The sequence below is a fragment of the Sturnus vulgaris genome, chromosome 3, assembly GCF_052056855.1.
Source record: "Sturnus vulgaris isolate bStuVul1 chromosome 3, bStuVul1.hap1, whole genome shotgun sequence".
Lineage (NCBI taxonomy): Eukaryota > Metazoa > Chordata > Aves > Passeriformes > Sturnidae > Sturnus > Sturnus vulgaris.
In genome coordinates this window covers 22,191,650-22,207,326 of record NC_142245.1, presented here as the reverse complement: position 1 = coordinate 22,207,326, position 15,677 = coordinate 22,191,650, and the positions used below count along the sequence as shown (strand labels likewise).

Here is a 15,677-nt window from a genome sequence, read left to right as displayed (position 1 = left end):
CAGCTGAGCGATTCTGTAGTGTTGAAACAAAACTGATTTTTAAACCAATTTATTTTGTATATGGAATAAAAACCCAGGAAAATTGCCACTGAGGAGATCAGTTGACTTTAATACTGAAAAGTAATTTTTATAAGTCAAGAATTTCCCATGTTAAGATCACATGAAGTGTTTAAAAGCTGCAACATATGATGACTGTACAGATTATAGTTTTCATGATTCTGCTTTTAGATTCAAAATGCACAGAGTTACTGTCACTACTGTGTCAGTTAGGGTAAGCCAAGGGTCTCAAGTGACAGCAGGAAGGAGGAAGGAAGGAAGGAAGGAAGGAAGGAAGGAAGGAAGGAAGGAAGGAAGGAAGGAAGGAAGGAAGGAAGGAAGGAAGGAAGGAAGGAAGGAAGGAAGGAAGGAAGGAAGGAAGGAAGGAAGGAAGGAAGGAAGGAAGGAAGGAAGGAAGGAAGGAAGGAAGGAAGGAAAATTTCAAACTCATGACAAATGAAGTTTGGTGTGGTAGTAAGGCATCAGTCAAAAAATAGGCAAGAATTAAGGTGTCAGAGAAGTGGCTGTGACAGCTCTGACAGTGAAAAATAAGCCTGTTATTTGGAGGCTAAGGCTGAGATCCTGGTCCTTAGTGAAGTTAGTGGAGCCTGGGTTTTTATTCAGAGCTAGAGAAGTGTTAATATCCAATCCTCCAGTAAAGTTTGTGTGATTGACATGTAATGCTACCCTGAAATTATTGCCCTGAAATGGACTAGTGTTAGGAGTTACACAATATATGATTTTCTTAAATTTTTCTTGGGAATAGTCTTAGATCTGGATCTTCTTATGATTGCTGACCTGACTAAGAAGAAGTTATCCTCAGATCCAAAGAACTGAAAATGCAGTCACCCTTCCTGAAAAAATCTGCAGGCAACATTTGAAGACTTTATAAGACAGTAGTATGGATCTCAGTAAACCAGTAACCTTACTCACCTGTCACCTTTGTTAGTCAGGAACACTCTTACAGGCTACACTGAAGCAATAAAATGCAGCAGCTTTGTTGGTATCTAGTCTGGCTTCTCCCAAACATGGTCACAGCCCAGGAGAAAGCATAACATTGTATGTTTGGAAACAACAGCCCAATGATGATGAAGGCATCATCTGGCCCTTTATGACTAAAACTATGCCTAAAACAGTCAGTAAATTTACAAATATGAATCAGTAAATGTACAAAGAAAGTCAATGAAAGATACTGGCAATAAAAAAGACCAAACTTATTAAAAAAATACTTATATGTGATATACAACAGATTTGTTTAAATAGGTGAATACGTTATTTAATAAGGAAGTGTCTTCAGTTTGGAAAGAAAGAGGAAGCTGAATGGTTTGTAAGATCATTAATTTCTTGAAGGAGACAAACCAGAAATTGCTATTCAAGATTTCCTCACAACATAAGAACTTAAAAAATTGCTTTGAAGCACATACAAACTCTCAAAAGGGAAATATGTTTTAAATGATCCACAAGTAATTTGGAGATTTTACTGCCACAGAATGACTTGGCTCCCAAAATACAAGTGAGCTCCAAAAGTAGTTAGATAAATTAATGGCAAAGCAATTCACCCAAGCCAATCTGAACACCACGATGCAGATGCAGCCTCCTACTCAGAAAGTCCCTGAAAGTGTGCGTAGTCAGAACTTAGGAGGCTGTATGAAAAGGAAGCATCTCTGAAAGCAGCCCTAATTATTTTACTGATTAGCAGTTGGATAAAATCAGACATAATAATAGCAGCTAATTGTCTTTTGTAGCCATCTGTTGTGCCTTGGGCAGTTTTGGGTTAAGTTGTATATTTTTTTTAACCAGAAAAAATGTAGGTATGGTAGATGAAGCCAGGAAATGCATAGCTGTAGTGGATTGTTGAGTGGTTTATATTGGAACACCTTTCATATAAAAGGCCTTGAGGTACATGTGGCTTCAAAAATGTGCAGTGATGATAAAAGCCCTGGAAACATTTTACATCTGGATTTGTATAAAGCTTGGTCTTGCTAGACTGCCTAAACAGGTGCATTGCTCTGGGTAGCATCTTCATCCAGTACAAGAAACTGTAATAAAACAAGGATGGTTCAAATAATTACATTGATCCAGTGCTATATCATACAGTTTTCTCGCTGGAGAGCAACACGTTCCCATGTACAGGTACCAGGACTTGTGACAGCAGTTCTCAGTGCCCTGAAATATATCAACACTCAGGCTGTACTCAGTGGGCTCCGTAAAACACAGCACACTGATTTACACCTCCTTGTAAATCAAAGGAATGTCTGTGCTGTGTAAATTGTAAAATCATTCAGTGGATGGTTTTCACATGCCTTGCAGTGTGATGTGTCCCTTCCTACACTAATGGAAACACCTGTCAGTATCAGTGCTGCTGTAGTCACTCCTGCCAAGTTGTACATCATGTACAAATGTAGAAGATTTATCCTTCCAACACAAAGGAAAATTTAACTCTCTTCCCCCTCACTTTCCCCATCCTTTCTCCTTCCTCAGTAGGACTGAAAATCCCACTTGTTTGATGCTTGCCTTTCTGTTACTTAAAAAAAAAAAAAAAAAAAAAAAAAAAAAAAAAAAAAAAAAAGAAGATAAAACGAAAGCAGATAGAAAATTTGTGTAAAGATACCCCAGCTGGCTTTCTGTTGACAATCCTGGATAGTGGAAATGGTTTTGGTTTGACAGTAAGATCCCTGTGGTTGCAGAGGTGTGGCAGTGGACTTCAAAATGGTTACTTTGTGCATCTGAGCTTTGAAAATGGCAAACTGGAAATGTTGGATTTAAGTCCCATGATAAAAAAAAAAAAAAGTCCTAGTTAATCCCACATTGTTACTTCATAATCTCTGCCCAGACCAAGTGACTTCTGTGGGCACTGTTTAGTAACAGAAATGTTTTAATTTCCAAATTATCAATATATTTTGGGACTGAAAAAATTATTACTGCTGTACAACACTGTTCCTCTGCAACAGACTGTCCAAATGGAAGGTGGTTTTGGTCTGTCCTGTCACTATTTATGTCCCTAATTTTTGCTGTACATCTTGCCCAGCAGGAACTGCTAGTTAGTTAAAATTCTCATTTTCATTTTATGGTATTACTTCCTCTGTTTTTCTTTTGTTAGACACCAATTATTATAAGTATTGTGATTAGAAATAAATCCTGTTTCAAAGATTCAGAATGAAATGGAAACTTTTATTCTTTAAAATATTTATTGCAAGTTTAAAAATACTGTAACTCAAATACCAGTATATATATCTGCAATTGTGATATAACAAAACAGGAATACATTTAGTAATAAGAATTTACAGTAGTTGACACTGATGAAAGAAGAAAAGTTTCCTATTTCTTGAGACTATGAAAATGTCATTAGTGGCAAGCTTGTTGGTTTTATTTTCTAGAACTGAATTTTTCAAGAACAACATTTCTAAAGTATATAGTTGCATAGAGGTATGTTTGATATTTGACTGAATTTTTTGTTGCTATAGTGAAAGTTTTAAAATTGTATGTGTAATCTTTTTAATCATTGAATTGTCTGTTATATAAAAATGTTTTCTTTATTTGGAATTAATTTGATAGAGAACAATGCATGGGTATTTTTTCTTGGTGTTTTAAAATGACTGTTTTTAAGAAGTCCATTTGCTTGCCTATCACAACACAGGAACATTGTGGGAAACTCATTATAAATTTTGTCTAATGCATGTTTTTCTTCACCAAATAGTGTTTGCCTTCTAACTAAGATAGTAATATCACAGAGATTGTGGATTTGGCATTTTCCCTAATGGTCTGGACTTTACAGCTCTTCTGAATTGCCTGGAGTGGTCGCTGAAGAATAAATTGTAGCCTGACTGAGTGATAAAGCTCGAGCAAAGCAACACAGATATTTTTCTGGTTTAGTGCTTGGATGAAATAAGTGATTTAATCAATTGACTGTGTAATATATATGAATACAATTGTCTCATGAATATTGACAAAAATCTTTTTAAACTTGCAGCAAGTAGTGGCAGCAATAAATGCAGGAATCATACCTTTAGGAAACACATCTGCTCAGATCAGTCACTGGGACTTGGGAAGTTCCTTCTTCTTTGCTGGCACTGTTATTACCACCATAGGTAGGACACAGCTTATTATCTTTTTATAGTCAATGAGCTGAAACTCTTGATTTCCAGTGTGTGCATATATTTGTTAATGGTAAATCTTCCAAATCTTGTGTTTTACGTAGAGAGTTATTTTCTAGCTGCAGGGGCAGAAAATGACTGTCTGTAAAGGAGACCTAGCTGAATGATTTTTCTGTAGAAAGAAAATGTTGCTGTACATTTCTCTCAGGTGGCTGAAAGAGGTTGTGGAAATATTTTCTGGGGAGAATTTGGTCAACTGTACAGTCACAAGTGTTAAATAGGGCATGATTTAAAGCACATGTGCATTAAACCATGACTGAGATATATGGAATTTAAAACCTCTGTTCTCCCATTCGATATTGTTATTTTATCTACATTCTGAAAGAGTCACTGTCCCTCTGAGCAGGTGTAAAAAGAAACTGCGTTGGGTATTTCTGTTTCTTCCCTTTGACTACAATACTGTACACATGGTATGGAGTTACAATATTTAATGTAGCTCATAGCTCACAAAAGGGCATTCAAAAGATAGATGGAAATTTGAAGATGAAATAATGAGAAAAACAAAAGAGAGTAATATATAAGGAATTGTAGCATCTTTGCAATGATTACTACATAGTATTTATATGCCTATTGTGGTGGAAGAGGATGTTCCTTTCAGGTGTTGCCTGGACCTTTTTTCTTTCCTTATGTAGAAGTGCATAAGTAACATATATTTTGTGTGTTTGAGTATAAACATGTCTACATTTATATGTATAAATATTGTGCCTATGTGATATTTTCCACATCTGGAGTAACTGAAACACAGGTTTAGTGAAAACAGAGAAATTCTTATCTCCTTGATTTGTGGAAAACTTACTGATTTTATTATAGTACCTCCTCATGGTGATAAAAATCATCAAGTATCGAAAAATCTAATTAAAATTAAAGGTTATAACCAAAAAAGTGAGAACTTTGAAAGGACAGCTTTGTGATCAGTCTTATGTTATCCTCTTTGGACAGCACTAAACTTTACGTTGTAAGCATCCATGGTCCTATAGAAAGTGCATAATAGTTATTTCACTTCCTAATAGGGATGAAAGTTAACATATGAAAAGTGTTCAAGGAGTTAGAAGTTCAAAAATTATTTTAAAGCAGCAGAACGTTTTGTCTCACCATCTTTTTTCCAAGTAAAACTAAGGCTTTTCTAAATCAAAATGTTTTCTAATTTAATTTACTGATCTGATTCTACCAAGCCATGTGTGAGTCCAGCTTAGAAGGGAGCAAGAATCTGCAAAGGCATCCAGGCCTCTGATCCACTATTCCCAAGAGGCAAGATAACCCAATAGGAAGTCCACTTGAAAATTAATATTTCAGGTCATTTCTGCAAACCAGAGTTGTCAGAAGGAGGTCAGACTAGGTAACAGTAAATATTTGTTTCAGGTTTTATGATGGCAGCCTGGGAAAAAAATGAGTGGAAAAAAGTCTTCCATGAAATATTTTGGCTTTGGAGTGACTGGGTTTCTTTCATCATGGACCCTTTTTGATGCAAAGCTCCCAGCCAGTTGCACTTTTGAGTTTTTCTCAGGATCCAAGGAAAGCAATTTTATATGGAAGCTGTAGTGTGTTGGCGTTGTCTTAATGCTGTGAACCACCTCTCCCATGGTTTACAGGGCTTGTGGTGTAACAGAAGGTGGTGCTGTGGTGAAAAGCACTTGGAAAAGTGAATTACCTGGGAAAATGTTGGTGAGCAGAACAGCTGGGTGTGCTTTCCCTTAATCTTTGTGTTATTACGTGCCAGAAAGTTATTTTGTGTTCAAAACAGTAACTTTTCCTATAGGAATAACTTCTTGAAAATGAAGGCATTCCTTCCAGTTAGAGGGCATGTGGTAATAATAACTCAATTTCTCAAGAAAGTCAAAATGTGGTTTATGAGCATCTTCAGAGAGCTACCATAGGTTTCAGACAAACGCTACAGATATTCTCTGTGGACAAAGACAGGACCTTATAAATTCATAGAACAACTTTACAGAAATAATTTGTACATTGGGTTTGATAAATATGAATAAAATTTGTAAATATTATGTCCTTTAGTCTCTATACCTTAAGAAGTACTTGCAAATGAGAAAAGGGATTACTACCATTTAGAGACAATGATAGCTTTCCAGTGTGGTAGCAGATTTTGTAGCTTTCCAAACCACTTACTGCTATAATTTTACCGTATCACTTAGCCCACACTCTTCCTGGTGATATCTAAGAATCTAAGACATTCAAGTGGAACCAGTAGTCTATGAATAGAATTTCTCAATCCTTCCTTTAATGAAAGCAAAGCCTTTCTTCATTGGCAGTTGCACTTGCATCCTACAAATATTTGGTTTCTGGGGAGAGAGGATAATAAGTAAAGCCTTTAGCATCTGCCTAAGCAATAAATTACTGTTTTGCAGTTACTGTTTTTGCTGTATCCCTGTAGTGTCAAACATTCATATGAAAGATATTGACTGTCTGTTTTGGTGGCTGCTGGAGCAGACCAGAACCATCTTCTGGATCTCCTGTAGGTTTCTGGAAGGCACTCTGGTGCTGCCATTATGTCTGTGGAGTTCCAAAGGCAGCTCACAAAGAGAGAGGCAACACTTCAGAAAACGTAGCTTAGTATTTATGTAACATTTTTTGAAGTCTGTTATAATCCTTCATGTGATTCAATAAATGTTACAGTGCATAATATAAAATTAGCAAAATCAGTTTGAATAGAATATGATGTGATACTGTACTAGATCTTTTCTAAAATGTGGATTTAATTGAGAGTCATAATCAGACAGTTTAACAAGGCTTTCTTTAGAACAGATCCTCGATTTTAGCTTTGAATTGACTACTGAACTTGTTTCAGGAAGGTTTATAGCTTTGACTGGCTTAGCTAGGTGTTCTTGCTTGTGAATATGTTCCCAGAACAAATATACCTCATCTCAACAAAGAGATGTGAAATTGCATGATTATTAGTCTGTGCATATGGAATGGTTTCAGACAGTCTCTTAGAGGGAAAAGGGTAGTGGAGGGAAATAGGACTATGAAATTATCTATGAAAAATATTGTTGCATTGTTCCCTGGGATACTGTGCATGCTGCAAAGTACAAAAGAATCTCTTTTTGTCTACCTGAAAATGTCATTATCCAGTCAGTCCTGCTCTAAGACCACATGACCAAAGAAAAGAAAAAAGAGGGTTGAGGAGAAAAGCAAGAAAAATGGTAACTTAATCATAAAGCTGGAGATAGTGCTGAAGAGGAGGGGAAAATAACCTTTATGCCTCCTCTTTTTATTTTGAGAGCTCATTGCTGCCACTGTTCATGGTTAGTAACCCCTGGATCATTTCCTTCAATAAGTAGCTGAACTCAGGGAATAGCTACAGACACAACCTGTATACACCCCAGTTTTCCCCAGATTTATGTTTTTTATTGGGGAAAGTTTTATAAGCAGGGTCAAGAAAGCAGACGTGTCATTTTGAAGCTTGAGACCTGTATCTAGAAAAATGAAAAAAACAGAAAACATGCCAAGGTCTTGAGCTCAGCAAGTTGTTTTCCCAAATGTCTGGTGTCTGAGCACATAAAAGATGTAGTGTCCTCTGTAATACAAGAAACTGCATCGTGAGAACCTCTACTAGCCTGCTACGGATCTTCATCTAAAAGAGCTGCATTATTTCCACTCTTATTCCAGCCAGTCTGTAATGGTTTTTTCAAGCACTGCAAGGTAGACATTTGGGAAGAGTGTTTATTCAGCCTCCTGAAGATGGAGTGTCTTGGATGGCAGCTGAGAGCACGGTGGCAGTGTCAGCAGCCTTGCTGGTAGCTGTGGTTTGCCAGAGTGCATCCTTTCAAACAGAGCTCCTTTAATGCCTCAGCACTCGAGGATGCAGCACAGCCCCAGTGATGTCCAAATCCAGCAGTTGCTAAAAACTGGCTCCAAAAAATCCAGAAAGGAAGAACACATAATTTCTTTTTGTCCTTTTCCCCTTTCTTTGCCACCGGCCCTTGATTTTCGAACCCAACATCTCTTCTTCACTGGAACTGAACCTCTTGAGAAGTTCATTCCTGACTAAAGTCTTTAATTTATGTTCATGCACCTAGATATGGGAATATGGGGTTTTGGGGTCCAAGAGCATAGCAACCATTATTATAGTGTGCAAAGGAATGTGAATACAAAAAAAAGAAAATATAAAAAGAAAAAAACCTGTAAATATTTATGAACAGATGTGAATAGCAAGAAGCTAAGATACTGAAAATAGATTTATGTTTTTTTACTAGAAATTTCAACCTGATTTATCATTTTTAAAGCTGCAATTAGTTATGTAGATTCAAATGAAATTTCACTGTAAGGAATCATTCTTTCTGTCACTTTCCCACTGGCTGGACACAAGGTTTGCTTGTGAGGGCAGGGTATTTTAGAAAATCTTATTACATTGCTTGTTGATTTGAAACAATAATAAAATCCTGCTGCTAAAACTGTCCCTTCTGGCACCATTCCACTGCATTTTTGAAAGAAAAGGTAACAGAATAATGTGCTGACAACTAAAGTATACAAAACACTTTTGACGTTACAAGAAGACAAATATTGTTCATAATGAGCTGTGTTACCTATTATGTCAGATAATAATAAAGCTAAAAATGTGCAAATGACATTGAAAAAATTGTTCTCCTAGTTCAGAAAAGTAAGAAACATCACATGCTTATCTTAGAACATTATTTTTTTTTGTTTGTGCCACCAAAGAAGAAACAAGGATTTTGAGATGACTGTAAAAGTTTAATTTTGAAAGATTGCAGCTTATCAGAGTGTAGATACTTGGATTTCTGTTTATGCATTTGTAAGGGAAAAGAGAAGAAGCAAGCAAAAGAAAGTGAAGTGCAAATGCTGAGGCGATTGGAGAAAAAACCCTGAAATTAAAAAAAGCCAAAACCATAAAATACATTTGCCTGAGAAATATTCTGATCTGTGACTTTTTTCCATCATATCAGCAATTAAATCTGAATTTGTGTCCATTACTTAAATGAACTTAATTCTTGGTAGACATTGGAGTATAGGGCTTCCAAGGACCTGTTTCTTTCAGGGCTCCTCTACCAGAAATAATCTGCATCAAGGCAAGATTGAGGATCTCAGCCTCTACTGGTATACAGGCTGCACATGTCCGGACTTCATAGAGCTTCTTGCAGGAGTATGTGTGTGGCAAAGCTGAGTATAACAAGATGATAAGACCAGCTGCAGAGCAATGCAGAAAAAAAAAAAGTGGTTAAAATTTATGGTCTGTGAAAATGTGGTAGTAAGAGACATGCTACAGAGGTCACTGGGGAATGAAGTGGGAATGCTTCTTCCATCTCTTGCTCTGCAGAGGAGTCCATTGAAAACTCCTGCTGCTCTCCTGAGAGTCACATTGACTCTCAAAGTGTGTTAAAGATGTATATCTCATCTGATAAGATGCCAACAGAAAGAATTTTTAGTTTTAAAGAAATCCCCCTGGGATCTCTTCAGAGCTCAGTCTTTCCTCCAGGTTAGTGTTGTGCTTACCTTCCCGTCCCTGTGCTGCTGTCCTTAATAGTTATTGGAACTAAATTAGGTTTTTAGTCTCTATTTGCTCCATTTTAATTTATTTCCTTTGTTTCTTTTGTTGCAATTTTGAAGAAGTGTCTGAATTTGACCCAGTTATTGACTGTTGACAAATAGTGCTTCTATTGTGCTCTGGAGAGACCTGTTAGCATTTTGCAACACAACCCTCCAAATATTTCATCTGAACTGAGCATACTCTCTCCCAGGGCAGTAGCGACTAAACAAGATTTTCTCTGTAATTATTTCTCCCAGGAAGAGTGAGTTGAAAGTATATTACCACTATGCCCTCAATTTTCTCCTGCATTTGCTCAGGCAGTGGGAAAGAGGGCTTATCTGACTTGAATGCCGAAGAAATAATACTTGGACTGTACAAGATACCAGAGCAATAATTAGGATAAGGCTGCTGAAAGCTAGGGAACCTGGGACAGTGGTGGAGGAAGAATGATGATGAAGAGCTGAAAGGAAATTATATTAGATGAAGAGCTCAGTTAGAGACATTGAGAGCTTGTATATCAGAAAAATTTAATTAAATTGAATGAGCAAATCAAAGAAAACAAATTGAGCCTCACTGACGAAAATGATTGAGACTAAGAAAATACTCAAGAATGCCAAGAGTAGCTCTGAAGTTGAAAAAATGCAAGTTTATGGGATGATACACAGCTTTAATTATACAGAGAAGTGATTTTTTTTTTCTACCAACTCTGGTTTGATATACAGGAATCTGATGTGCAGGCAGATGGTAAATTGCAAGCACTTACATGTTCTGTGGGCAATATTCAGGGTCTGATATTTCTGGTGATATTGTTACTTTAAGTTATCAGCTATATTAGAACAGGTAGGGTGATGTAGCCTCTTAGTTGTATGAATATACAAGGCAGGTTTTATTAATCTGGTAAATTCTGAATTCTGGACAAGAAATTTGGCAATGGATGGTATGAAGGGATGCTGTCTCTTTAGGGAAGGTGACATTTCATATATTTTTGGTCCCGATCATTCGTTTTACACATTTTTATTCTTTTAGAATTTAGATTCAGAGTTCTGCCAACTACTTAATTTGCTTGTAACACTGAGTTTCTGACCAGTTTATGTTCTAGAATATTTTTTCTGACCACCTGGAATGTTCTTCTGCACTGATGTGACTTCATTAAAATTGGTTTTTCATAAAAAAGCCTTTTAAATGTCTTTGATAAGCTTCCTGCTAGGCAGCACTGACAGTTTTGTTTTGGTGTGGTGTCTATTTATTGCTGGATCTTGCAAAGCAAGAAGGAAGATGTACCATTTTTGCAGTTTGATGTACTTGTACTTTCTGAGCTTTCATCTTCTATTTTGTTCTCAAAACCTGAAAATAGTTGTGTTAAAACGAATTGCCAGGTTTGCAGCTTTCCATCACTCCATTACCTTTGGTAATTTCCTAAACAACAGACTATGCTTAAAGCAGTTCTGCTTAGAACTTCAAGTTGTGCTGTGGAGTGAAAATGTCAATTTGTCAGTTGTGACAGTCCCCAATTTACACTGCAAATGAGCAGTGAAGTTTTCACAGCTTGCTCTGTTAATGCCAGCATGCTAATGAAACTGAATTTTGTTTTCTTTATTCAGATTTCTCATCACTGGCTGATTAGAAAAAGTTTTCTGAGCCTCCTGATCACGTCCATTTCCATTCCCAGGTTACAAAAGCTTGTTGCTATCAATAAAGGAAAGAGTATGAGGAAGAATTGCCAAATAGGGTTACACTGTGTGCAGAATGCTAGGATGAATGGAATTATTTCCTGCTCCCTTTGTGTTTATTTTTGTAATTGGATAAGGAGTGGTGCAACCAACCATGAGAACCTCAAATCCTATAAGCAAACAAAGACACAGGATTTTGGAAAACACTGAAAAAGGCAAATGTTTCACTCTTTGCTTCTACATTGGGATTACTGAGTGAGTAAGGTTTAGAGGCCAAAATAAAAGCACCTGTTCACAGTGTGTATCCTCTCAGGATGCTCTGTTAGGAAGTTTTGACCATGTTAAGCTGTTTATGTGCTGCTTTAGTCACAGCTGTTTCCAGTTTGTTTAGTTGAGCTGCTAAGCAGAAGCAGAAGCAGCTTTTAAAGAGAGAAGGGCAGCTGTAATCCATCATAGGTTTGTTTGTTTGTTTGTTTGTTTTGTGGGGTTTTTGTTTGGTTTTTTGGGCGGGAACTTGCCATATAAGACTAGCATTGGGGCACGGGACCTCTTTTGAAGGCAAAGCTCACTATCATCTGGAATCACTGCAGAAAGTAGGCACTTTTTAGGTACTTCTAGCATGAGTTCTGGATGTTGAGCAGTTTTTGCAGATCTGGCTGAATAGCATGTGGTTTGTTTTTATACTAGGCAAGCACCTACCTAATATAAATCACGCTCTGTTTGCCTGTTGTGTTAATCTGAGTGTAGGATGAGGTGGTTTTTCTCCCTAGGAATCAAGATCTGAAGAAATTTGCTTGTGCTGCGTTGAGGTTTTGGTTGACATGCACATCATCTGTACAGTTCCAAAGTGCCAGGAATATCCCTTGGTATTCTGGCTGCTTGGAGCAGGGCAGGCACTAGTGCTCATGGGGCATAGCTGGGCCTTGATATTCCAGTGGTGTGCTGAATTGGAGAGCTAAGATCTGCTTAAGAAAGGGGTCAGTTGGCCTAGGTAGACCCTTTACCCCATATTCATCCAAATGTTTTTGTGCAAACTTGGCTGTATTACTCCTAACAGCTGGTGAGGATTACCAGGTGATTCTGTTTCAATGATATCAGAAAGATAGCCTTTTTTTCCCCCCTCAAGAATATGGAAAGGATGTAGTATGGAAAGGATGTACTTGATTTCTTGAAGTGAACTGCCACTAGTATAAAATCTGCTGCCTTATGCCACCAGCATTATGGAGTAAAATATCATTCAAGTATCACTACAGCAAATGGAGATATCCATTAGCATTTTATGAAAGTGTTTCTTTTTTATACAATGAGAGCTCTCTATATTTTATAGCTTTCTCATTGCTTCCAGCAGCTTGATTCCATTAAAAAAAAACCCTGAAAACCAGAAGGGAAGCTGGGTAGAAATACAGGCAAAGGGGAAATTAACAAAATCCATTAACTTTTTTCAGTGATTTTTGTCTGTATTGAATCCTCTTGTGCTTTGGAGAATCTCACCCTCTGGTGTCATCCTTTTGCAAGAGCTGTATGAGTTGGCATGAATGCAAACAAAGTTGTAGTTTGCATCTCAGTGTGTGTTAAAAATCCATATTTTTCAGGAATGCAAGTTTATTTCCACAGTAACAAGCATTGCATATGCAGATATATCACAAGATCAAGAGAATAAAAATTGATAAATTTTGATTTATCAGATTTGAACTGCTAGTGCAAATATAATTGTTCAGTACAATGTTACAGTCTGATTTTTCAGACTGATTTTTTACAGACACCAATTTTTCATTTGGCAGAAGCAGATGGTTGCAGAAGACATGTTAATTGCAAATTAAGAGTAAGATAGGTCGTAAGGAATACTAGGGGGCTGCATAATTTATATGATGGTGTAGAAAAGTCCTATATATGCATTACCTACCTTCTGGTCATTCTGACATTCTGAGTTTCACCAATGAATAAATTCTTTTCCAGGTGTTAAAAAAATGCGATGTAAGATAAAGGGAGGATAATTGTCTACTACATACCAGCTAAAAGCAAATAAATTGTGTGGTAGTACAGCCATTAGCCTGTAAAACATACAATGAGTTACTCTCTTGCTCAAGGTGTTCTGATATTGAATAATAGTGGTTAAAATTTTAGTCTGGGCTAGCACAGCAGGACTGGGGAGAACAACATCTTTTTCCTTCTAGCTAATTTACTTTGTGAAAATCATCTTCTTCTAGGTGAGAAGTTTCTGATTTTTTTCTTTAAATTTGTTTTTGTTTGGTTGGGGTTTTTAAAAAAGCAATTAGAAATATTCTTTGATGTTTTAAGAAATTAGTATCTAATGTGTTTTGATTTTTAGTTCTGTAGGGACAAATCTGCAGATTGTTTCTCCTTCATGGCTTCACTGGAGATGTGATTTCCTCCCTTTTCCCCACTTGTGTGGGATTCTGATGAGTTTTGCTGCATCAGTAACTAGAGCATGGGGAAAGCCAAGTGTAATTAAAGACAAGACACTACTTCATTTGGGCATCTTTGCTGTGGTTGCTTCATAGCAACAACACAAACTGTGTAAATTCAAGTGTCCCTGGACAGAAACTTGTTTTCAGTCAGTCTACCTTACCTTCAGGGATCCTTATTCAAAACCAGTTGTCCATCTGAAATCAGTAATTCAATATGCTCAGATACTGTGGGTATGGGAGTATTACTCTAATATTTATAGGGATAGTAAGGAAAGTATTTAGCAGTCTGAGCAGGAAAAAAACCTGAAATCTTGAAAATTTAAGTACTTTAAAAAATCCATCTATGCTGAGGTGTCTTTTAATGCTTTGAATGTAAGCACTCTTTTCACTCATGGAACTTGGTATTGTTTTAAATTGTGTGGTTTAAGTTCTAGTATCCAGTTTTAAACCTTTATCTGATCTGGTTAAAGATAATATGATTTGAAAACACTGTTGGTATTTTTACCTGCCAGAATGTCATGAGGATTTCTGAAATTGTAACCAAGAGGAAGAATTAGTTATGCTGCTTAGTTCTTCCTTGTTTCTGGTAGCCAGGCTCCAACTGTGACTTCTGAATAATTGCTTCCTTGATGCCATAACCTGTTGCTGTGCAGATGTTTCATCTCACTTCCTTTCTTTGGGCATGTAATCTGAATTAAATAGCTCTCCAGAATGGATTGCCAAAACTTGCTACTTGTGGGCCTGAAAAATAAACTCTTCTCTGTAACTGGCACTGGTTGTGCAGCTTAGTTTAGTTCAGGACAGATTTTATTATTAAGAAGATTCTTGAAGGATCAGGTTGCTTTTAATCTTCGTTAGCATTTTTGTCAACCTGTGAAAACTTCTCCTGTCTGAAGAGGCTGCATAGGAAAGAAATTCTCTTTTCTACAATTACTATTCCAAATTCAGAATATTTTAGTTGTCTTTTTAAACTTTTCAACTACCAGAATTAGCCATAGTGAGGATTATTCATTCACCTGTGAGTTTTGCAGACTTTGATTCTGAATTCAAAGAATGAATTGGGTCATGTATTGGTGACTTGCTCAGTTCAGCTGGATTCTTTGAGAAGTGTGGCACCAAACTGGTACTAGGGAAAATGGATGGATGGATGGATGGATGGATGGATGGATGGATGGATGGATGACTTTGGCTTGCAGGTCCTTGAGGCTTTCTTGCTGTGTAATGCATGGTGCTTGCTATCCACTGTGCTGGTCTCTGTGCTGTTACACTGTTTTCTATCTTGTTTATTTTGATAACAAACCCTTGCAAACAATTATTTTGGGTCATAAAGGTAACAACAGAGCCAGGCATCCTAAGTGTCTGTGTTGCTCAGTTTAACTAATGACATGCTAGAGAGATATCTTGTGTTATACAGTTAAAAGGGCTAATTTTTATCTCCTAGCTAAAAAAAAATTTTGGCATCAGGGTTCTCTCAGATTAAGGATCTGTACTACTTCTAATTTACATAATCTATTTTTATGTGATATTTGAATACTATTTTAAAAATTTCACAACAAACTAACTTAAAGAGACTGGAACTTTTTTTTTCCTCCACTGTAGTGGCAAATCTTTTATTCTTACTCTATAATCTTTTAGCTAAATAAGATAAAGTAATGTTAGGGGCTATCAGAGCTTCTAATTTCAGTTTTTAAATAGGTAACATCCTCTATAGGCAATAACTCTGTTAATTTTAATTGCTTAAAAAGGTCTTTGATCATACATTTTTGGCACCCACTCTAAAGTTCTGTTGACAGTCTGAATATAGTCTTAGATTTAGACATAAATATAGAATCACATAATTATAGAACAGTTAAGGTTGGAAAAGATGTAGTTCAACTGTTAACCAACTAAA

At 36.7% G+C, this 15,677-nt stretch overlaps 1 protein-coding gene across 6 annotated transcripts in view; it reads left to right on the top strand.

The window, feature by feature from the left end:
• KCNK2 (potassium two pore domain channel subfamily K member 2) overlaps positions 1-15,677 on the top strand; it is a 128,435-nt gene that overhangs the window by 63,324 nt on the left and 49,434 nt on the right. For all 6 annotated transcript variants that reach the window (XM_088161180.1, XM_088161179.1, XM_088161182.1 and 3 more), the window contains one exon: positions 4,007-4,124. In XM_088161180.1, the coding sequence (XP_088017306.1) occupies positions 4,007-4,124 (118 nt within the window). The remainder of the gene's footprint in view (positions 1-4,006; positions 4,125-15,677) is intronic.